The sequence below is a fragment of the Octodon degus genome, unplaced genomic scaffold, assembly GCF_000260255.1.
Source record: "Octodon degus isolate 3935 unplaced genomic scaffold, OctDeg1.0 scaffold00121, whole genome shotgun sequence".
Taxonomy (NCBI): Eukaryota; Metazoa; Chordata; class Mammalia; order Rodentia; family Octodontidae; genus Octodon; species Octodon degus.
In genome coordinates this window covers 5,332,355-5,356,045 of record NW_004524697.1, presented here as the reverse complement: position 1 = coordinate 5,356,045, position 23,691 = coordinate 5,332,355, and the positions used below count along the sequence as shown (strand labels likewise).

At 35.9% G+C, this 23,691-nt stretch overlaps 1 protein-coding gene across 1 annotated transcript in view; it reads left to right on the top strand.

Moving 5' to 3' along the window:
* Positions 1-4,837: 4,837 nt before the first annotated feature.
* Galntl6 (polypeptide N-acetylgalactosaminyltransferase like 6) overlaps positions 4,838-23,691 on the top strand; it is a 1,205,609-nt gene continuing 1,186,755 nt past the window's right edge. Inside the window, exon 1 of the mRNA XM_004640251.1 lies at positions 4,838-4,975. Within this exon, the coding sequence (XP_004640308.1) occupies positions 4,838-4,975 (138 nt within the window). The remainder of the gene's footprint in view (positions 4,976-23,691) is intronic.

Here is a 23,691-nt window from a genome sequence, read left to right as displayed (position 1 = left end):
TTTATTTCACTTAACATGAAGGTCTCATGGTGCATGTGTTTTCCTGGGAGTGACTTATTTATCGTTCTTTGTGACAGGATGGTACTCCTTATGTGTAAGAACTGCATTTTCTTTACTCATTTGCTGATGGACATGAAGCAGTGGGGGGGCTATAGCATGCATGCTGAAGCAGCTGTTTGCCCCATGAAGAGCTCTAAAAGCTTTCCTATCACTGACAGAGTTGGCCTCCATACCTAGCTACTATGAATTGTGTTGCCATAAACACGAGTAAACATGTGTCATGGATATGTTATAAGCATATGATATATTTAACTCTTTGGAGAAAATATATGGAAGGGGATAGTTTGGTTGAATGGAATTTCTAGTATTAATTTTTTGAGGACCTTCCATATTGATTTCCATAGTGGTTGTACTAGTTCAATAACTCTTGGTACTTTTAATAACAAATGTGTATAAGTTTTAGACACTACAGTGTTGAGATAAAAACTATTCAAAGATAGCTGCTTATGACTTTGCTGTATGAAAAAACAACTCTAAGCAGGTAATATCTTTTCAGATATAAAAGTTAAGACTAATCTCTTTAATACTATTTGCTCATATAATAAAGTCCAGAGTGTTTTTCTTTCAAAGTTATGTTCAGTTCATATCATCATGAATTTTTCTTTTTACTTTTTTCAATAAGGCAAGGCAATGAAAGCAATTCAATTCTTTACTTCCATAGCAATTGAATAATTTAATTTACCACTACTGTGAAAACCATCTCCATTATCCCCTTGCTAAACTTGTTAGGCCCTTTTATGAGTTCATGTCTCTGTGCCTTGGGGTGTCCAGAGCACATTAAAAATGCCCATGCATTCTTGACCAGTCTCTCATTAAGATTCCATCCCAGTGCTGAACCAAGGTCAGTCCTGTGATTATTGCAGAAGGCTGTGCCCGTACTAAGCTTGGCCTTTAAGAGAACCAAATTTTTTCATTTTAATTTCTTGCTCTTGACACACATATTTTTGGGGCACTCTCCTGTAGATCCCATCTGCCATGATATCAGAAGCTTTGGTCCCTACTTGGGTTATGTGGAAAGGAGTAGGAGCTCTATCTGAATGTCTCAGATGATCTTCAAGCCAAAAGTAGGTATCTAGTGCTGTCTGTCTTCACCAGCCTAGACAAATGGCACATCCTAGCCTTTTGCCTGCACAGCATAGCAATACAGTTGAGCCTATTCAATGCACACCATCAGAGAAATAGTAAAAGAGTTATTATAAGTCACTTAACTTTGGAGTACAAAAACGAGAGCCAATATAATATACTTCTACATCCTCTAAGGTAGATTTGAACTTGGCCCAATTTAGGAATAGAACAAGTAGTTTTGGTAGTTTGTTTCAATTATCCTTGTATTTACATCCAGATTGTAACTTATTGAAGGGTACAGATGTGGCTTCCTTTTTTAAAAGCATGTGTCCCCAAAGGTATTAGCACATCACTAGATACAGTGAGACTCAGATTACCTGAAGTTGCTGATTGAACTATGATATAATACAGATGCAAACACCAAATCTTTTGAAACAAGACTTAAAAATGTGGATTAATGCATATTAATAAAAAATTTAGAAAAAGATTGCCCATGTCTATATAGGAATTTAATTTGACTTATCTCATTAAGGAACCTGATAGTTTTGTCTTTGTAAATTCAATCCAAAGCACCATGTTTTCTTAGTTGTTTGTTATAAATCAACACTTTATACCTGGGCTTGTGAGAAAACACCAGCTTGCAGGGAAAGGGAAATTATTCTCTGTATCAATAATAAATAAATAAATTCAGTAAGTAGGGGAAAAAGAAAATGAGATGGTCTATACTGTAAATGCAAAAGTGAGCACAATTTTCTCCTACCTTTTAGTATGTGTTTCGCACGTACTTGGTTGGGAAACTAATTGCTATATCCATTCAGTCATACCCAAGACAGATATTAGAGTAACAGTACTGAAGCACCCTGCATTTGACAAATACAATGCCAGTATGCATGTCTATTTCTGAGCCAGGAATTTTTAAAGATTTAAATGACCTTAAAATGCGAGGGATTTTAACTTTTCAATTCCAAGTCTACTTTTAAGACTCCTTTCTTTCCTTTTACCATTGTCAAAAACTGCACCCATAGGCAAAAAATACATATCCAGCACACTTCAGTAATTTTCAAAATTCTTTTTCCTTGAGAATCAATCATCCCAGAAAATTTCTCTTTGTTCTTCTATTGTTTCCCAGAATTCATGTTTCTATGGATCAGAATTGTACTTAGAAAGAATAGGAGGTTAGGAAATAACTCAGAGTATAAGTGTATGTGTGTGGGAGGATGGAGAATTAATTCCCCTGCGCTCCAGATTTGGAAGCTGCACGTGTGCAAAATTTAAAGATAAATGTTCTTTATATGACGACACCTTTAAAAATATTTATTAATCGTTTCTACTCTTGAGAAATAGAGTCGATTCACAGGAAAACAAATACCACAGCATAAAGCTTTATTCGTCAAGTCATACAAACGATCTCTATTGTTCAAGTCCATTTTACATGTATAATGTCAAGAGTTTAAAGCGTAGCTGTTCATACTCACATCTATGCCTTTCTCAAGGGAAACACTTAAGTGAGAGTGGAGAGGTGAAGGAGAAGGAAAGAAGAAAAGGAGAGAGGAAGAGAGATGGGAAAAAAAAAAAAAAAACGAGAAAGAAAGGGAGTGAAAATACGTCTGGAGTATACAGTCTCATCCATCCCACGCTTTCGGGAGTCATGTCTAGCTTCTAACAAAGAGATGGCCATGGCATATGTTTTGAGCTCCGGACAGGCTGACATAGCCTGAGCAGGGCGCACACCTAAGGCCCCATCCTTCCAAGAGTGAGGACTTCCGATCCCGAGGGTACCTAGCGAGCGCTCACAGTGCTGGGCCCCGGAGAGGCTGCCACAGGTCCATGTGTGTGCAGTGGGGCGCTGGCGCATCAATCTGGGGAGAAGGGTGAGGGGATCCCGTCTGCCAGACTCATCTCCATCCCCTCGTTTCCTGGAGCCCTTGATGGGGGTGTGAGCGTGAACAGAGGCGGGCAGGTAGCTCTGGCGGTGAGTGATCAGGAGCAGGAGTGCAGGCGTGAGAAGAAGGGGGTGGTGACTCCAAATGCCCACCGGGCCCCGGCTGGGTGCAGACCCAGGGAGAGCTGCCGGAGGCTCCACGTTGTCCTCCACCAGCTGCTCCAGGATCCGCGTCCTCTTCCTTCCCCATCACGTACCTGGCCGGAGCGGCGGGACGGGGTGCGCGGCCCAGGGAAGCCCTCCGTGGTGGGACGGGTTGAGCCCAGCGTCGCCTCCGCCTCCTGTCGCCTCCGCGCCGGGCTCGCAGCGCGCGCTCCTCCTGCACCATGGAGCAATCCGGGGCAAACCTGCGGGCGCACGGCGAGCTTCCTACCGGGATCTCTGGCCTGGCGCCTTTTGGATGAATCACTGATGAGCCAGGATCCCCTACAGTCCGAGGTTGCCCCGAAAAACCCTGGCAGAAAAAGAGGATTCACGCGCGGTGCGAGAGCTCCAAGCCCTCTCCAGCTGCGCCTTCGCCCTCCTCTTCCTCCTCGCCGCTGGGTTTGTTTATATAGCATCTGGAAGCCGGGAGGCATCGCCCACACTCTCGGGGTCCCGCCCTCCCCTCGCGGGCTCGGAGCTCCGCACGTGGTCCTCACCAGCGTCGCCTCGCGCAGGGTCGGCGACGCCAGGGGGAGCGGGCGCCTCGCCCCGGCTCAGCCCCGGAGCCCGCGCCCACTCCCGAAGCCGGGCTCAGACCCGCGCCGCGCCGCCCGCCTTCCGTCCCTGTCCTGGGAAGAGGCGATTGGGAAACGCTGCCTGTTAGGGGCCCGTAATGCTCCTCTGGCTTCGCTGCGTTGCGGGAGAAGAATGGTAACATGAACAGCGGAGCGTGAAGGCGTCACCGAGCAGGGGCCAGATTGATGGGCAGCGCGCGCCGCGGAGGAGCTCGTTCCGGGGACCGCTCGGGGAAGGCGCGGCGCGGCGCCCGCACTTCCTGGCTGGACTCGCTGACATCTGTAGCCTGCTCAGCGCCAGGTTCCCGAGTCTCCAGCCTCTGCCTGAGCGGAGCGGTTGGGCAACACCGGAGGCTCCTGGAGTTTGCAGACCTCTATCCAAGCAGGAGTTCTGTCCTGGATACAGTGGCTCTGGATCCCCGTGGAGTCTGCCGGCTCCCGAGGGAGTTGAACTTGAGTTCAGGTGGGTTATCCCCAGGGTAGCTCTGGAGAAGCTGCTCGGGAAGACGGAAGGTGATGTGCCAATGTCAAAAGCGGACACTTTTCTTCCTGACACTCGCTGAAGACAAGTCAGTCACTCCCTGTCGATCGATCAATTCTGCCCTAAGCTGATCTTCCCCACCCCAGACCCCATCCTAAGTAGGGAGGGTGGGCAAAGGCGAACGCCAGAAAAAGCAGCTCTGAAGTATCTAGCATGCCATTGCCTTTCTCATAACTTATCATTAGTCTATAAAACGATCATATTTACTTCATTTCTTTGTATTAATGGAGGTCAATAGACTTAATGATTTTCTCAGTTGAGTCATTTATTTCTAAGCCAATAGATAATGCCTTCGTCATAGTTTTCTGGGGAAAAGTAACTGTGCGTTTATTCTGCAGATGGCCAACTCCCTCTGAATCGTGCAGATTGGTGCTGAGCACGCAACAAAAGTTTGTAGCTTCCCCTCAGTTTCTGGTGCTTCGCAGGGGAGAGGAAAGGACTTTGGCATTAAACTCAAGAAGCAGTCAGGGAGCCATCGCCTTTAACTTTTCTCCTCTGTTACCATTTGCCATGAAGAGGAAACAGAAGAGATTTCTGCAGATGACTTTATTATTCATGGTGGCTTTAATTTTCCTGCCCAATATTGGTCTCTGGTCTCTGTACAAGGATAAACACCTGGTGAAATCTGCAGAGCCTGGGGAACAGCAGGTAAGTACCTTCCACAGAAAACACCACAGGAGGATTGATTGGTAAAGCATGCACCCCTTTCGCAGGCAACATTTGGGATTTTTTTTTCTTTTTTTTTTTTTTTTTTTTTTTTTTTTTTTTTTTTTTTTTTTTTTGCAAGTCTTTAATGAGTTGCTTTTACAAGACTCTTGAGACTTTGGGGTTTGAGCAGGTACTTGTTTTAAGACTGCAGCCAATGGTGCAATGAAAGGTAAAATACATTGGAAAAGACAAGTAAAAGAGGTCACAAGAAGAAAAGATACTTCCTGTAATTTGTCTTAGGTTGATTGGGGTGGAAGAAGACGCCTAACAGTGTTAGATGGGGGCAGGTTTGGTGTAAGTTCAGTTACAGGTATCAGGTTTTGCCTTCTATCTTTCTTGTATGTCTGAATGATAGTAAAGTGGGTTTACTAAGTCGTGAAATGTTGAAAGATTTTAAACAGGGAAGTTACATGTTTCCATATTTTGGTGGTAATTTTTGCTAAGCAATGGCTTTTTATCTTGTAGAAACTTAAGTTTCTCTTTCCACTGTTGCTGACTGTGTGGTAGGGAACGACTATCCATTCAGTTGCACAGTCTGGTGATAACAGTTGGTTGCTGAAATCTATCATTTATATCTGTCACTCCATGTAGTATGGTATGTTTTCTTTGTACAGAGTATGCAACCTTTTAGTATGCATGTGCTTCATGTGTTAACATGGACCAAAACACCTATCTTTCTTAGTAAAGAAGAATGTAAAGTATGTTTCATCAAATATTGATGCAAATCAACATTGTTGAATTACTTTTTCATTAATAAATTGGACAGCTTTTGTAATTAAATTCTCAACAATAGAATTCAGCCTTCATGAAATTGATACAACACTTTTCCAGTTAGTCCTATGTCTCACCTTGGAATATTAATATTCTTAATTTCAAGGGTCATCACCCATGTACACAATGTACCTTCTACACATAGAAGGTGCTTGGCAAGTCCATTTCTAGGCAACAGCAATATGCATTAATGCCAATTGCTTATTTGTTCTTACCCTTAACAAAGTTTAATTTGCCTTTCCCCCCATGAGTGGTTTGTTGTAATGTATATGGAAGTCACTTGCTTTTTCACTATAAGAAATCATTACTAAAGTTTAAAGTTAGCTTGTGGATTTGCATGTTGAGGATGAATTATTGATATTTATCATTATTTCTAATAGGAATTTAAATTTGCTTTGAGGTATAGATGGTTTTATCAGTCTGCTGTGGGAGGAGAATGAAGGTGAACACTCTGAATGGGTAACTTTTTGGTTGTCCTATATGAATCAATTATTTCTCCAACTTTTGGTGTACAGCACTGTTTTACTAATAGTAGCAGTCAGTAAAATTATGTGTAAATTTTTCATTCCAATAATGATAAATAAGAAAAGCAAGCTTTTTTTCTTGAATTTTGCTAATTCAATTAACACTTACTAATTGATGTATATGCTGGCATAGCTAACATAGAGCACTAATTAATCTTATTAATGAGCTCTTTAAAACTTTCACATTGGCTTTATTGATTTTTTACCCTAATGAGAAAATTATTTGTCCAATGGCATCTAAAAAATAAAATGTAGTAATTCAACTCTGCCTCGTCATTAAAATCTTCAAAGCAGTTTCCTTGTTTTATGTTCTTTTATACTTCAAATGAGACTTAATTTTCAGTATTAAAGTGTTGGGCATAAAAGGCATATGTGGCAAAAGCAGCAGCTGCTCTTCAAAGTTTACAGCTAAAAGATTCAGGTTAATGGATATCTTGTGTAACACTCCTTCAGAAAAGTTTTGAAACCAAGAGATGAAGAAAATGTAGTCTCAAATCCTAACAAGACTATTGATCACATGTGCACCTAAAAAATGTTTCACAACTACTACTTTCTAACAGATAAAAATTCAAGTAGTTATGCCCACATCATTACATAAGTTTCGGATGAATCAAGTCATTAACATATTAAGTAAAAGTGACTTACGTGAATTAATCCTGTTAAATAGTATGATGTAATATTTTGCTTATGTATCCATATTTCAATATAAATACCTTGGCTAGATACATAGATTTTCAATCCTGGCATAAAAATTGACTGTTGTGTAATGTGTGGTTTAAATCAAGCAACTTATTTCAAAATGGATCTTATTGACTAATTAGTGAATGATCTTGAGAAGCTGTCTTTTCTATGTTTATCTCCAAGTTGTAAATACCCGAAGAGAAAGATTATGTGATGATGGAGGTATTGACAGCAATAAGCGCTAAAGCTATTCAAAAAGTGTCATATCCCCATGGGAGCAATCTGTTTTTATAGCTGGTTGCATGAAACAACCAGTGGTTCTGGTTCTAAGTGTGGCGTGCTAGTAGTTACAGGAGTGGAAATGCCTTTTTAAAGAATTTTTCAGTATCAGTGAGCTAAAAGGAAACAATTTAATTTAGGAAGTTCAAACTTATGAAATGACTATAACATTTTAAAGATAATTTATGTTTTAACAGATCACATCATTAATACTTTTATAGTTATTGTTCACTACATATATTTATAATATAATGTGAAATATGTTACAAGGAGAAAAGATAAATATTGCAGAAAATTGTGTGTGTTTTCACAAAGTTTATTATGTGGAAGCGTTTTTTCTCTCATTTAGTGTGCTATTCCAAAATAATTATTGGTATTGAATGGCTCTATTATTGGTGTAGTATTTTGGATAACTGTGTATAACTTGTATACATTTGTTGCATCTATGATGCAAAACAGGCAAAAAAAAAGTATCAGCCTTCAAATCACTTATTTAAGGATTTTTCCTTCATAAAGTCAAAAAAGAATCATAAGATAGTTTTGATAATATAATGCAATCAAAATTTTTCTATGATTCTTTTAGTTGCCTAAATATTTCAAAATTAAAATCAGATCACTGACATCAATGTTAGTTTTAGAGATTTTTAAGGTTTCATAAAATTTAAAATATTTTATAGTATTTATTTATGTTATTAAAGCATTAAAATGTTGCTTTCAGATGATTTAGAGTTGTCTTTTTGTTGCTGGGATAGATATTTTCTTTCTTTCACTTAGAGGTTTATATATTTAAAATATTCCATTGATGACAAATAAGATATTTTACTAAGAATGATTGCTGTATGATTTTTGGGTGACTTTTAATTCATTATTGAAACTAATATTTGTTTTTGTTCTTTGGTTTTAGCTGCACTTGAAGTAATTCACAGTTATATATTTAAGTGATTAAAGTCTTAAGTAAACTATTGAATAGGATGATATATAGAAAAATGCAGTAATTTAGAACAAAAGTCCTATATCTAGTATTACTGTATTTGTCATCCTAACTACTTATTCCAATATACCTAGAAAAATACATCTGAATAGTCTTTTTTCTTAAATACATTAAATTATCCAAATTATTAACATTAAAAGGAAGCTATAATAATGGTTTAAGAACTAGTTTGGAAACAAAATATATTACCTGGTATTCATTGAATGAAGAATATTTGTAAATTGAAATAAAAGTAGGCATCAAAATTGTCTTACATCAGACACACCTAAAAATTGTCTAGATTGCTTTAGGAGTTTATGTTTGTCCTAGAATTTTTCTAACACATTGAAACAGTAGCTACTATGAGTCAGTTTGGACTTATGTAACTTTTTTTCTCAGTATTCTGAATTTCTAGTTATAAAATAGAATAATTCATGCCTATCACATAGTAATATATATGAAGTTCTGAGATAGCCTAACTAGAACATAGAAAATATTGTGAAGTGCTACTTTGGTGTTAGTCTAACCCACGTGTAAATCGTGCTTGACAGTGTATGTGGTAACTTTCATTTGAAAAAAGACAAAATGTCCAGAAAGAGATTCCTAAGCATTTCTAATTCTTCTGTGGTTAATGTTATCTCTACTTCTTGGGGTGTCTTCCTCTTCACTGGTTAAATTAAGTTTTCTATGGCATTTTATACTAGTTTTATAGTATAAAGAAGTTGGGGAATTGGTTTCCATTGTAAGCAAACTGTCTTGTACTTTCTTTTGTAATGCTCATCACTAAAACTATAGTGTGTTCTTCTTTCAGCTGATATGTTAGATGTTGGAAGAGCTAAAAATAAGGGGAAAATTTCTTTTCTGCATGGAACATAGTGTATTCTTAACAAACATCACCTGTGAAGTGATGCATTAGTTTGAGCCATCCTATTCTTAATTAGCTATAATGGAGAATTTAAATTAGGGTTTTAAAGGACCCTTTCTTGAATTTATGGAAAATCCATTCAGAATCACTACAGCATGGCACCACACAGACTACTGTAACAAGCGCCTTGCTTGTTTGCAGTGACCTAGTAGATCACTACATGATTAGTTCATCACACTGCCCCTGGGAGATGGAGTCTGACACTGACGTCTGTTCACAATCTGGTAAAGAATGAGATAGTTTCTCTTTCCCCCTATTCATTTCTGAGTTAAACAAGTTGCGGTGAATCAATTAGCCCCCTATAAGTTTTGCCTTTAAAGGAGCGGAATCAGGATGGAACATACAGGGGAAGAAGGTAAGACAAGTTGGGTGATTTAAATGGGATAGATTAAATAATGATTTCTTTGTTTAAGAAATGTTTGTCAAGAATACCTATGATAACATTTAGGAGTTTGCTCCTTAAATATTTTTACACAAGTGAAAGTCAATCTTAGAGAAGACATAAAACAAAGACATTCTGCCATGTAAGAGGTACAAGGAACCTTAAAATCAGATATGGGTATGCTTGTTGTTCAGTCTTTTCCATCTCTCCCTTTCTTGAAGTGATGTGAAGAGTTCAAGGGCAAAGTTTTGTTTTGATTTTTTTTTGCTGTACCAGGGATTAAACTCCAGACCTTGTGCTTGCCAGGCAAGCGCTTATGCCACTGAGCTATCTCTCTGGCCCCAAGGGCAGTTTTTCAGATCCTTAAAATTATCTGAGAAGATCATGTTGTTTTATTTCTTTGTATTTGCATATATACTTATAAATGTACTGTCATGGAACTTACAGTGGAAAGATGCAAAATAACAGAAGGTTCTGAAAGTGATAATAAAGACGAACTGTCCTAGACCCATGCCTTTATTTATCAAGGAAAATTAAAGGCACCCAACTATTGCTTTTCCATTGCATTTTTAACTTCTAGAACTTCTTTCCTTTTTTCCATCATCTAGAATGGAATCTGATGTGCAATTTCAATGTTAGTAATGGAATTCTAAGAAAAAGTATGGAAAAAGAGAAAGTGTAACTGTCTGTAGGCATGCTTCCATCCACTTAGCTACTGTGAAAAACAAAAGGATTCAGCTTATTAGAGTCTCATTGAGTATAAATAAGACAACTTAGAACTATATTGTAATACAGTGAACATAATTGCAGCTGCCCTAAAGTATGGAAGCAGCTACCTACTGCCTTTTGTAGGAGTGGTGGTTTGCCCATGAGGTCTAAGAAAGCTAGTTTTACATTGATTCAAATACCCAAGTCCTCATAGAATGTTAGTTCAATATGTGCAGTCTAGAAAGCCGAGATAGTTATTATAATAAATTTGAATGTTTTTCTCATACTATAATGACCAAATTTTAAAATCCACTGCCTAAATTTAACATCTTTTCTCAGGAAGATCATCTCAAAGAACTGAGTTAAGGAGAAGCAGAAGTATCTCCGCAGTGTTTTGTTCCTTTTCAGTAGGTCGTTGTGTAAGGTTCCCAATTAAATATCTGGATTTGAATTCCGATTCTAGCATTTTTCACTTTGTGGTCTCTGATATCTCATGACTCTAGCCTAGACCAGCTTTCTTATGAGAAGTTGGTAATCTTTTTTAGTACTGTTGCAGTGAAGATTAAGCTTTCAACATCATGAACAGTGTATATTAAGGCCTAAGGGGTATGTATTATTGTTGAACATATTTTAAGTATTTACAGGCATACTGCCCTTAGCTATTGATATTTATTTACCAATAATTACAGGTGGTTTCTTTTTGCAGGCACTAGCCAGACAGAACAGCTGAGCAATATCATTGATGTGCTGAGTTCAGTAGAGAACACTTTTGTAGGACCATTTGTATCTGTATATACAAAATAGTTATGATAGATATACAGCTACTTTCTCTTAATTCAATGAGAAGAAAGATTTGTGGTAATAGTGTTTGGACAGGATATCATGTCTGCATCTAGTACTGTGAATAACCACTATGAAGACACCAATATGCAAGGCATTAATTATTGAAACTGTCCTAATTGTTTTTGAAACTGTCTCATTGCTATTTGTCTCTCAATAAAATTAATTTAAAAAAGAGAGAGAACACTTCTGAAGAAACAAATAAGATCTAGAAGTAAGAGGGCCTTTATCACATTCTTTGGTTTATTTGAGAAAATACATTAGGTCAATAATTTATTGTTAAATTTTACTCTTTGTTATGAAAGTGCTTTGAATTCTTTTTTGATATTTTGAAAACTGTCAAAAATTGAAGCTTATAATACAGGAAAAATATCAGAAGAAACATTTATTTGCTGTGACAAAAAGTATTTCCTATAAAAACAAAATCTGTGCCTCACATATAGGTATTTGTTTTCTTTTTTATACTATTTACTTGTAAGAATGGGAGACTTCTTTGTTTATGGGACTAATGAGAGTAATCTTAGTCCAACGATAAATTATTATTGATTATTCTGAATAAATAAGTGTGTAAAAGACAGTAGAAACTATCAAAATAATGCAGTTCCTTTATGAAATTCCTCTTCTCTTCATTAGAGTTAGAGAACAGACAAATATTCACTGTGGCCTCTGAATTTTCTAGTCCATTGGAGAGATGTAACTTGAATTCATGAGAGAAATAAATTCTAAACTATAAATTTCTCTTACATTTTGGTGAATATTCAGAAATGAGTAAATGAAACAACCCTGGCACATATTACATAGGCCTTCCTTTTTATAGGGATAAATAATAGTAAACTGCTTCTTATTTAAAAAATTGAATAACTTAAGGGAATTGTGGATATTTTAAGCTCACAGGTTTACTTCATCCTTTACAGAAATACATCGTGTGCTTTTTGGCAAGTCAGTTAACCATTTATGAATCTCAGTTCCTCGGATGGAAACAAACACTGCTTCATAAAAATGTATCCAAGCAAACTAATTGGTTTTATGTATGCAAGTATATTGGATATGGAAAATATTTAAGGGAAATAACACATAGTAGTCTGTAATTTTTTCTGATTACTTACAATATTCATTATACATACAAGATAAGCTTCAATATTCTATTAACCCAATGAAGGTATAATAAAACATATCAGTTATATCACCATCAATTCATCTGTTTATTGTTAATAAAATATTTATTGGATATACAATTTGTACATAATATTGTATTAAACCCTGAAGGAAATAAATGATGTAGCCGTAAATCTGTTTTCAATTAACTTACTGTCTATTAGTTTTAAAAGGCACATACACACCTATCATGTAGGAATAGATTACACTGTTTTATACGAAATACAATACTCAAACTGTTCAGAGTTATGTTATATGTTATATCTATATGTGGCCCTATTCCAAGTAATTTCTGTGTACTTACTAGCTTAATCCTCCTAACAATTCATTGCAATAACTTCTATCTCTGTTCAGACCAAAATGAAAACACAAGGAAAATATCTGGACTCATGTGGTCTAAATTCATAGAAAGAGAAAATGCAGAACAGATTTAAGACACACAGTTTAAAACAAAAGATGGCTTTGATATGTTGGGTTTGGCATTTTGACCTTAGCACTTTCTTCGTTATAGCTATCTGCATTTGAAGAAGTATAAATAAAGTGGCAATATATTAAATTCAAAGCTCAAATATAGAGCTCAAATTCACATTTTTAAGATCAATATATATTCGTCTAAATTTCAGGTTCTAGGAAGTAGATGCAAGAGAATTCAGAAGACAGTCGATATACCAAGAATCAAGGTGCAATTTCCAAGGAAAGTGGAGATGCTCAAGAGAAATAAATCAAAAATAACAGTAGAAAGTTGCTATGATATAAAAGATAAACTTAGAATATGTGTTTATAATAGCTTTGAAGGGAAGAATAGCCTGAGATATTTTTCCTATGTAGCTATCTTACCACTTTGGAGAGATAATTAAAAACTTGTGAAATAATCTGTAAGGTACAAATTTATATTGCAAGATAACATGTGCTACCTTGCTAGATGGTAGATAAGCAATTGCACTGGTATTACTCTAACTATAATCCTATAATAAGGACTGACAACTGTAAAACAGAATGGAGATGTCAGAAAACTGTGGAACCCCCTTATTCGGAAGGCAATCGTGGATTTTTGTAAAAAGTTATTACAGACAACGTCCACATATACAAAGTTAAAGGACAACAGCAAGATTATAATAATTAGTTTAAAAAGTGGAATCTAATGGGAGAGTGGCGGCATTCTATCAAAAGAATGGGAGGACAGTTGTATTTATTTGCAAGGAATCTCAAGGTTACATATTGATAATAATAGCAATAACATGATTGTAATGAAAGCAATCATAAAAGTAGTAATAAAAATGAATTTATAACAGCAAATTTCACCTTACATTTATTGATCTCCTCACATGGATCATATACCAAATTCAACTATTCTTAAATCTTCACAACAAAGCCATGTAATGTGTCGTATTGTTCTACTGTGTTACAAATAAGAAAATTGTTAAAAGCTTGTCAATATCATACAGTGAGCATTCTACCAATATCAAGTCTTAAGACAATGTGAATTTCACTATATAATAAAACCCAACTGGAAATGACCTGCATCCCTGACATGCCATGCTGCCCCTCCACCAGGGTGCATTGAGACAGTGATGAGACAGGGTGTGGTGAGGCACGCCTGTGATCACTTCACGTAGGAAACTGAAAGGAGGAGGATCACTATGGATCTGAACTGTGTAATGAGACACTGCAGACCTTGTACTAAATACCTGAATTCTTTTTTAAAGACATACCCTACATCATAGGAACATAAGAAATTCGATAACTCAACTGTGAAAGGCAATATGCACAGTTGCTGCTGTGATGGAGATTAGAGCCCGACTTCCTAATTCTGGCTTCATTTCTACTACTTAACTACCCATGTAACCTCAGGCAAGTTGCTTATCTTTTCTAGGCCTGAGCTTTTTCATTTCCAAAGTAGCTATGAAAATATTGCCCACTTGATTGATTGATATCAGGCTTCAGTAATTTCATGTGCATAAAATGCTTAGAAAACTGTAGTGTACTTACTAAGTCACTTTATATGTCTTTTATTCCATTAGCATTTTGGAATTGTACTAACCTGGGATTGGAGAAAGAGGGAAATCACTTTTCTTCATCTTTTCTTTGGTGACCTATCACAAATATGATTGCCATTTTGGATACTTTTTTGTGTTTTTTAAAGGATTTTTACAAAGAATTTTTCAGCACTTTTATCTTCTTTTCTCCCATTTTTGTCGTTCAGTAGCTCATATAAAAATGATGTAGTACTCAGTTTAGAAGGATTTATTTATTTATTTATTTATTTACAACTTGAGCAGAGGAATCATCCAGCCCTGAAAGTCACTGCAAACTAGATTTGAACAGAGAATTAAGTTCCTCCCAGAATATACAATCAGTAGCTAATCTATTTTGGTAACCCCTCCCATAGCTTTAGTTCTGTTCTCATGTGAACTTGGTATGAATTTCTGAATGTATATTCTCCCTCAGGAAATTAAAAACAATATCTTCTAAATTGATAGTTCACTCGGTCTAACCTCCCAAAGAGGATTAACTGAAAATGTTTTTGAAGTCAAAAAGTTATTACTTTATAGGACTTCAGTTTTAACCTTATTGTTCTAGTTTCTTCCAAGAGGAAGAGAGGATTTAAAATTTGAAGAATGCTGGTGATGGAGAGACTTGTTGAGAAGTTGAAAAGGGACGTATGTTTTATTTCCTGTCCTGCTGTTTTCAAGAAAAGCCCTGGCTATACAACAGGATGGAAAAATAGACCGTGAAAGAAGATGAGCGTTCGGTTCCCCAGCTGAGAATATTTTATTCATTTTCATACAGCCTGTAGAACAATGGTCAGGTTAACAATCATGAAATGAGGTTTTCCTCCCTTTCACTTATGGTGAAAGTTAATTTTCCTTTCACAAGTTGAAGGAAATTTCATGCTTCGGAAGGTTCTTGCAATTCCAAAACCAAGATCTGGAAGTCTAATATATGAACAAAGAGGGAAAGACAAGTGCTAGGGAAGCCTAAGGGGTAAATTTAAGAAAGTATACATGTTCAACTCTCCAATTTTTTACACTTTCTCTAGTACTATTGCCTGCTTTGATCATTTTGTTCTTCCATTTTTCCTTTAAGATTTTCCAGAAGAAAAAATATCTGGTAAGAAGAGATTTGGTCAGTAATAGGCCCAATTGTACTGCTTTCTGCTGCTGATTTCTGCCAGTTTATTGAAAGGAGCAGTTAATGCTTAATTTTTTCTCTCTTATTTTTATTTTTTTAACAATTTTTGACCAAATTTGCATGCTTATAGCTTTAATCTAACCAACTAAAAGACAACAAGATGCAATATAACAATCATTGTTGAATTCCTATAATTTTATTTAGTGAAATTCTGAATTGTTCCTAATGTTTATTATTTTTAATCTTTTTAAAAATATAAAGTGAATGCATAATATATTATCAATTGCAAAAATATTTTAGGAACTTGAGGCTCATTACAAACCAAGTTCAATTGAATCTAATTCTGTTTCCAGTTATTGAAATATGTGTGATGTGTGTAATATATTTTTAGTGCATGGCCTTTGCTATTGCTTTGTTTGTAATAGTTTCACTTTATTCCAAATTATCTGGCCAGAAAGTAAATATTGCTTATTTTTTTCACCTCAACAGAAACAATAGTGTATAAGTTCAAAATCCACATTACCACAGTGAAACCTAAACTATCCATAAATAGTCTACCTTTTCCTATTGAGCTCTTTGTCTTGTTTTCCGAAGCAACTATGCCCAAGCTTTTTCCACTCCTCAAATTTCCTGTGGAATCTTATTGTATCCAGCAGATGGGTTGGCTTAACTCTTGCTGAGAGTATGGGTCTTCATCCTGCAAGAGCCAAGACCTGGTGTCATCAAACCAGAAAAAGCACAAGCATTTGCGTGATGGCTTTCCCACTGTACTTAGTACCTGTTATTATGGAAAATGTTTATAGGTTTAAGATAAACATGGATCATAGATTTCTTTAGGAGCAACCACATAGTTTTCTTTTCTATTCTCTTTCATTAATTTTTAAGGTTTTGCTCTCTAATTTATCTTTCTGTCAGTAGTTAAACTGTTGTAGAGATTTGGAGAGGCCAAACCAAATCAAGAAAAATAGCTTTAAGTGCCACACAACATTCTCCTACTCTTTTGTTTCTTTCACCTCCTTTAAAAATAAAAGATGCATAAATTTCAGGCTTCCCACCTAGGTTGAAATCCAGTTCTCTTTAGCCTATATTAGTTTCTTTCACCAATATCATCATCAATCTTGAGAATTCAGTGTAAACTTCACACCAGAACTTGCACAAAGAAGATTAAAATATTTCAATAGCATTTCTATACAGATTGACTAGGGATCTAAAGGATAATACTTTGTGTATATTGAGTTACATAAACCATAGGCATCCTTGCCCTGCCCATAGCTTTACTTTGTCTGCTTTCCCTTACCCCAGGTCAACCATACTCTGAAATGTTAAATGAAAAATTCCATAATGATGAACAATTTTATAATTTTAAACTGTGGTTTTATAATTTTAAATTCCAAGTGGTTTGGTGAAAACTCATGTTGTGAGACCCTGTAGATCTTGTACTCAATACATTAAAAAATTCACATTAATCCTATTACTGGAAAAGATTTCACTAAAGGTTAATTGGAGCAAAAGACAAACTTCATCTGAAGGAAAGAAACATGGGAGACACAGAAGAGGACAACTGGCTTGGAAAGACAGGAAAGAAAACCAATACAAAAAAAAAAAAGAGTGAGTCTTTACTGGTAACCCTGCCTCGATGTGCAAACTCCAATGCCTCTACCCTCGTTGCCTCTCCCAGCAACCACTGTGAACAAGCATCCCTACCCCTGTCCTTCACAACCCTCATACTTAATGTAATTTTCCTAAAATTGTTATATTTGGGGATCTGTAATGTTATTATTTCTTATTCTACACTTTGTTGCTCAGTCATCTGTGATGAGTAGTAAATTTTATTTGGTGACTTCCAAGCCATTACTCTAATATGTATTTCTCTCCTAAAAATATGAATCACATAATTAACCTGAAATCTGGAGAGATGTGATGACAGAGGCAGAGCCTGGGATGATGTGGCCATAAAGAAGGCAACGTGAAGATGAGAACAGATTTTTGGCATGATGAGGTCACAAGCCAAGGAATTGAAGGGATGAGAATAGCCCCCAATCTGGGGGAAGCAAGGAAGCTCTCCTAAAGCATCTAGAATTACACCAGTTCAGACAACTCATTTGCAGATGTCTGGCCTCGAAAACCATGAGAAAATGTATTTCTGTTGTGTTAAGTGCATGATTTAAGACAATTTCTTATAGCAGTCAGAGGAAACTAAAGCATGTAGGAATTGCTTATAGTTTCTACTTTTTAGCTGAATCCTAGTATTATATGAGCACAAAGTAGACATCTGATTCATAGTTTCTTAAAAACGCAGTTTTACCTATAAATTGTCTTTAATATATTGACCATATTTAAGTTGAGCTAAGTAATTATCAAAAAGCTAATGTATGCCCAATATTGAAGTTTAAATCCATGTATTTACCAACTATATATGTAAGAAGGTAAGCTCTTGTCATAGTCATGAATTAATGTGCCCATGACATGTGTTTCTTTTCTCAACCACATCTTGTCTAAATATTGTCAAAACTTATGTGAAAGCTGAATTGATCTTGATGTTGAAAATCACAAGATTTCATCAAATACACAGTAATATGAGGTTTCTCGAGAAGGAAGATGTGACTCTAATAACTTTGCTGAAAAGCACAGATATTCACAATTGAGTCAGTGATATAACACAATATAAGCATCAAATCTGTTCTTTTTGTAATTATGGCAACATCTGCAGTGCAGACTTTATCATAAAATATGTAGGCACATATGTCTACCTTTAAATAGCAGCTATGATGATTTAGGAAAGGCTTATTTTTAAAACTTTACTAACCTAAAAAGTGGCAAAAAAATTGAGTTCATTAGTATAACCTACAAGGGAAATAAATAGCACACTTCAATAAAATGTTATGTTAATATATAGCAAGAGACTTATTTAATTTTGGTGCTTTAGAACTTATGACATCTATTAGTCTGATTTCTAGTGAAGATTTTCCTTTGATCAGCCTCTATATTTTGGGAAAAAAAGAAAAAATCTACCTTGACTTACCTGGATTCAGGTTTACTTTATTTTTTAAAAATGTATTTGGTTGTCGCAGGGACTCACTACGCAGCTCAGACTTGTGGTGATCCTCCTGCTTTCAGCCTCCTCGGTGCTGGGATTACAGGCATGCACCACCATGCCCTCAGTGCGGGGCTGACATGACATGTGATGCTGGGGTTTAGAACTGCAGTCCCTGTACTTGCCTAAGCTTGCTTAAGCAGGCGCTTTAGTTCACTGAGCTATCTCATCAGCCCTGGATTCATTTTAATGAGCAATGGTGTAGCAAGAAATTGGAAGCAAGAAAAGAATGGAAGAAAGTTCTGGGTAAAGCTTATGAGAGAGATAAGGAAAAAATTAGAGGGGCTTGAAAAGATATTTCAGGCTTTATTTGGTAGAGGGATATTAAATGTAGTGTCTTGGGGGAAATGTCTTACTGTTCTAGTAATTAAATGGTATTGTGTTTGATGAGATGATTGCAAAATGATCTTCATAATTCTAACTTACTTCAGCACATTAATTATATCTTCTCTGTTTGTACTAGTACTATGGCCAGCTTTGAATTTTTGAACTTTTCTTTCTGACATTTCCATCTGCCAGTTACCTACCTTTGCCCTTATTCATTCCAGCTACTTTTGTGCTTGTCGCCATAGTGTATTCAAATGATTTTCTAAGTTTATTGGCTGTATTCAGCTTTTAAAAGATGAGCAAAATGTAGGTAGTTATTTAAATCAGAGCTGCTACTTTAGTATTCTCAGCTCAGTGTCATCCCGTTGGTAAAAATGTCATCTACAAGTATTCTTGTAATTGAAAAAATGATAAATGCACGACACAGTATGTCATAACATTTGTATATTAAAACACAGTATTCTAGATGCAATTGCCTAATAAAAATATGACCAGTATGTGTGTATAAATGATTATGTGGAAATACTGGCATGCATTTTGAAGCAACTGACCTAACTTCAACACTAAAGAATTATTTCTCTTACATGTAATACTTACATCACATTAAATTGTTCATCTTCGTATCTCTAAGTCCATTTAAGTACCAGTGTCACCTACCTGTTCTGTGTGTCAGTGATCTTGTGTTAATGTTTTTACTCGTATGCTGTCTTTTATGCATACATGTAGAAATGTTAGTTTTCTGTGATTAGTTCATCATAACTCATAAATTTAAATCATGAGCTTTAACATTGTTTTTACTTTAAAGTAATCAGTAACTCATAATAGCTGCACATACTAGGGTGGCTGAGTGCTGGATCACAATGTAAGCATGTAGCTGCCCTGATGACATCTCACCTCCCTTTAGCCACTTCCTGCATTGACTTCCCATACTCTAGCAATCACTTATCTATATCAGATCTACGTTTTTCTAGCTTCTGATATGAGAGAGAACTTGAAACATTTGTCATCTTATATATGACTTATTTCACTTAACAAAATGTGCTCCTGTTTGATAGATTTTGCGTAGATGACAGGATTTAATTCTTTATCACTGAGTAATACTCCACTTGGTAAATGTATAAACCTTTTTCTGGTCCATTCATCTGCTAACAGGCGCATAAGCTGATTCCCTTTACTTTACTGATCAGATATACATATTCTGATAAAATATCTTTTAAAGATATCTGCTGGCGAGGTAGCTCAGCAAGCTTAGTGCCTGCTTAGGCAAGTGCAAGGACAAGGGTTCGATTTTCCACACCATGTGCCATGTAGGCCCTGGCCCTGGGCACGCTGAGATGGCCACAGAGACCAGGCGTGGTAGCACACACCTGTAATCCCAGCACTGGGGAGGCTGAACACTGGAGGATCACTGTGAGTCTGAGCTGCATAGTGAGGCTGTATCAAATATATAAATAATATCCTTTAAAGAATCCCATTTTAGCACAATTCTATCCAGGAATAGCAGTCAAATTTCTATGATAGATATTTGCTTTCTTAAGTGTAAAATAATAGCTTATGTTTTTCTCTGTTTTATTTTTGTTATTTAAAATTTAAATTAGGTAGGTTATTCCTCTTGATTTATGATTAATTATATCATATTACTATATTTCATTACTTACTGTGTGGAGTCTACTTTTTATTTTCTTGTGTACACCTAATTTTAAATGCTGTGTTCTCATCTGGTATGCATTATACTGAGAAAAATAGATCGACAATTTAAACTATCTGTAAAATGTTTCTATTTTCAGGTCTGATTGACTTCGAGTACACTAAAAGAGAATATTGAATAAGGTTTTTGTTTCTTGTTTTAGCAAATATTATTTTGTTTCCGCTTTATTAGATATAAAAATAAAGAATGTCCCTGACTATCAAAAAACATCACTTAGGGATTGTGAACGAGAATGATTTTTATTTAGTTCTTTACCATAAAGAACTAAAGTCATAAAGTTAAAGATAAAAGATAGTTTTTCCACTGTCTGTTGGTGGGTATTTGAAGTTGATGTGTATGTGCAGTTAGGCAAACATACACAAAAGATGGATCCTAAGTCCTCCCGGCATCAAACCAAAATGCTTCTAAGACTTTTCCTTGTTTTTGCTCCCATTAACACAGCTACAGATTTAGAAATTACTTTTCAAAGCTTTTAAGCGCCACTGATGCTCCCTTTAATTACCCTAAAATGACATGTGGTGGTCCACACTTGAATTTCAGGGTTGCTCCTTACAGCCACCTCACATGCAGCCTGGTAAGTCCTGCGTAGTGCTAAGTGAGCACAATCAGTGTCTAAGACCTGGTGTGTATTGTTACAAATAGCTTTCATTGCATCGGTGGCTAGGAAGACGGTACAAATGGCTTGTGTGGTTTCTAGTGGATTCTCAGCAATTTATTGTGGACTGGTGATTGATCATTTTCATGAATGTATGGTCAATTTACCAACATTGTTTATAATAATAAATATTCTCTAATAATAAAGTCTTGATTTTTAGCATCTTAAACTAATTTTAATTAATATGTTGAGTATGTGTTATATTTAGCTAGAATTTGTCAGAAAAGGTATTACTAGGATAAAGCCCTCACTTGGGTGTCAGGATGGCACCAGACTCAAACATAAAGCCATCTCAGGGAAGATAAGTTTATTCTGCCATCAACTATTACCTGTCTAAAAATCCTAATTATTCAAGAATTTCCAACAGTTATTCTTATTGATAACTTCTGTATGTTTCTGATTTTTTCTTTGCTTTATTCAGATATATATATTTTTATTTTCAATGTTACATAAACCTCGTTATTTATTGTGCTAAGGAGAAATTTCATTTTCATAGATTACTTCTTTTTTAGTGATACAGTCTAACTCACTGTAACAGACTTTTCTGTTGTTAAATTAGCCTTTATGTATGATGTCTACTATTAATCCTTAATGCTTTGAATAAACATGTGTTCCAATCTATTCAAAGAAATACATTCAGCTTTTCACATTGTTTTAAAATGTGCTCGTATATATTTTCCATATAACCACATTTCTATCATTCATATTGATCTTTATCTTCTAGAAATGCAACACTTTTGTGAAATTATGTCAATGAATATCTGAAAATACTGACCAGAATGTGCAACATATTTTGTGTATGCAAATATATAATATATCCATATTTGTGTACAAGTATACAGCATATTCATTTTATAAAAACTTTGCAAACATATTTTCATTCTTTTTTTTTTTCAGAACCTAAGATTGAACTCAGGCCCTTGTACTTGCCAGGGAAGCACTTATTCTACTGAGCCATCTCCAAGGCCCCTTCATTCTTTTTTTTTTCTCCATAATTTTATTGAGAAACAAATAGCAATGAGACAGTTTCAAATCAAATTGGTAGTACAGTTTCAATAATTAACACATTGCATACATTCTTCCTAGTGGTTAATTGCTGTAGAAGATGCAGACTTGAGATCTTATTTACAAACACCATTAGAACAAATCCCTCTATTCATTAAGAGAATGTAACTATATATCTATCCTAACCACTTAGAATACACAGATACCAAATGGACATTCATCTGTATCCCCTTTTTTGTTAAATTTCATCATTTAAATATTCCCTTCATTCTTTATGGATTGAGAAACTACTTTTTTGGGGAAAAATGACTTGATTTAGTTACTAAAGTTAGGTTTTAGCAATATACACATATTTTCAGGATTTGGGATAACACTTGGAGGCCAGTTTGTAGGCAGATGTATAGTGTATAAATTTAATGCTCATATTTCAGTGAGTTCTATGGTTCTAAATATTTTAAGCCAAATCTATGTTTCCTTATCTAAAAAATTCTTTGCAATTCAAGATGGACAAACCATTTTATCTAATCATAACTCAAGTGACAAAGGTAAACTGTTACTTACTAACACAACATAATGACTTCACATTCCTGCCTGAACTTAATTCAGGTCTTAGTATTCCTAAAGCTAGTGGACTTTTCTTTTTCATTACTATGCAATGTTATTTGTTTCTTTGGCTGTGTCACACTGGAGCCTGGATAAACAGGTCTGGTAGAACCCTTCGTTTGTAGGAAAATGAACATAGTAAAAAGTGTAGACTTGTCTCTAGCAGTCCATTCACTGAGAGCATAAACTATGTACAGATTAATAAATTTTGCACTTAGTTCACACTTACATTAGTATTTCATAATAGAGTGGCACTCATCCTACAAAAAGACACATATGTTGCTTGAAAACATGTCTCCACAATCATGAAGATGGGTCTCCTAGTCACTGGCAAAGGCAGGAGGGACAATGGCAGGGGAATGAGTCAGACATATTTACAGAAAGGACTCAAGACTGTGTTTATAGAGCAGTGGGATGAACAAGGGCAGAGCTCCTTATTTTCACTGCTTATGGTTTTCTCCCACTGTCAAATGGAGTTACTTGACACCATCAGAACAGAACACTTGAACATCTGGGTAGAAGCTACTCCACTTCCTAGGAGTTCACAGAATGAGGAGCAGCAGAACTAAAGACAACGCTTAGTGTCACAACCTACAAAAAACGATATCTGAATGCTTCTCTTAGCCGTTATCTTTGCATTTCCATTTTGTAATATTTATAAACACATTATTTAGAGATTGCAATGAACTTTGAAAGGATTTATGAGGTCATGTGCACATTTTCTAATAAATTTTCAATGATTTTTCTGCAAGAATAGAATATAGTACTATATTTTTTTTGAGAGAGAGAGAGATAGATAGATAGAGAGAGAGAGAGAGAGAGAGAGAGAGAGAGAGTGAGTGGTGTGTGTGTGTGGCCAGCTCAGCCCACCAGGGGGCGGGGCTGGCTGGCATGTGG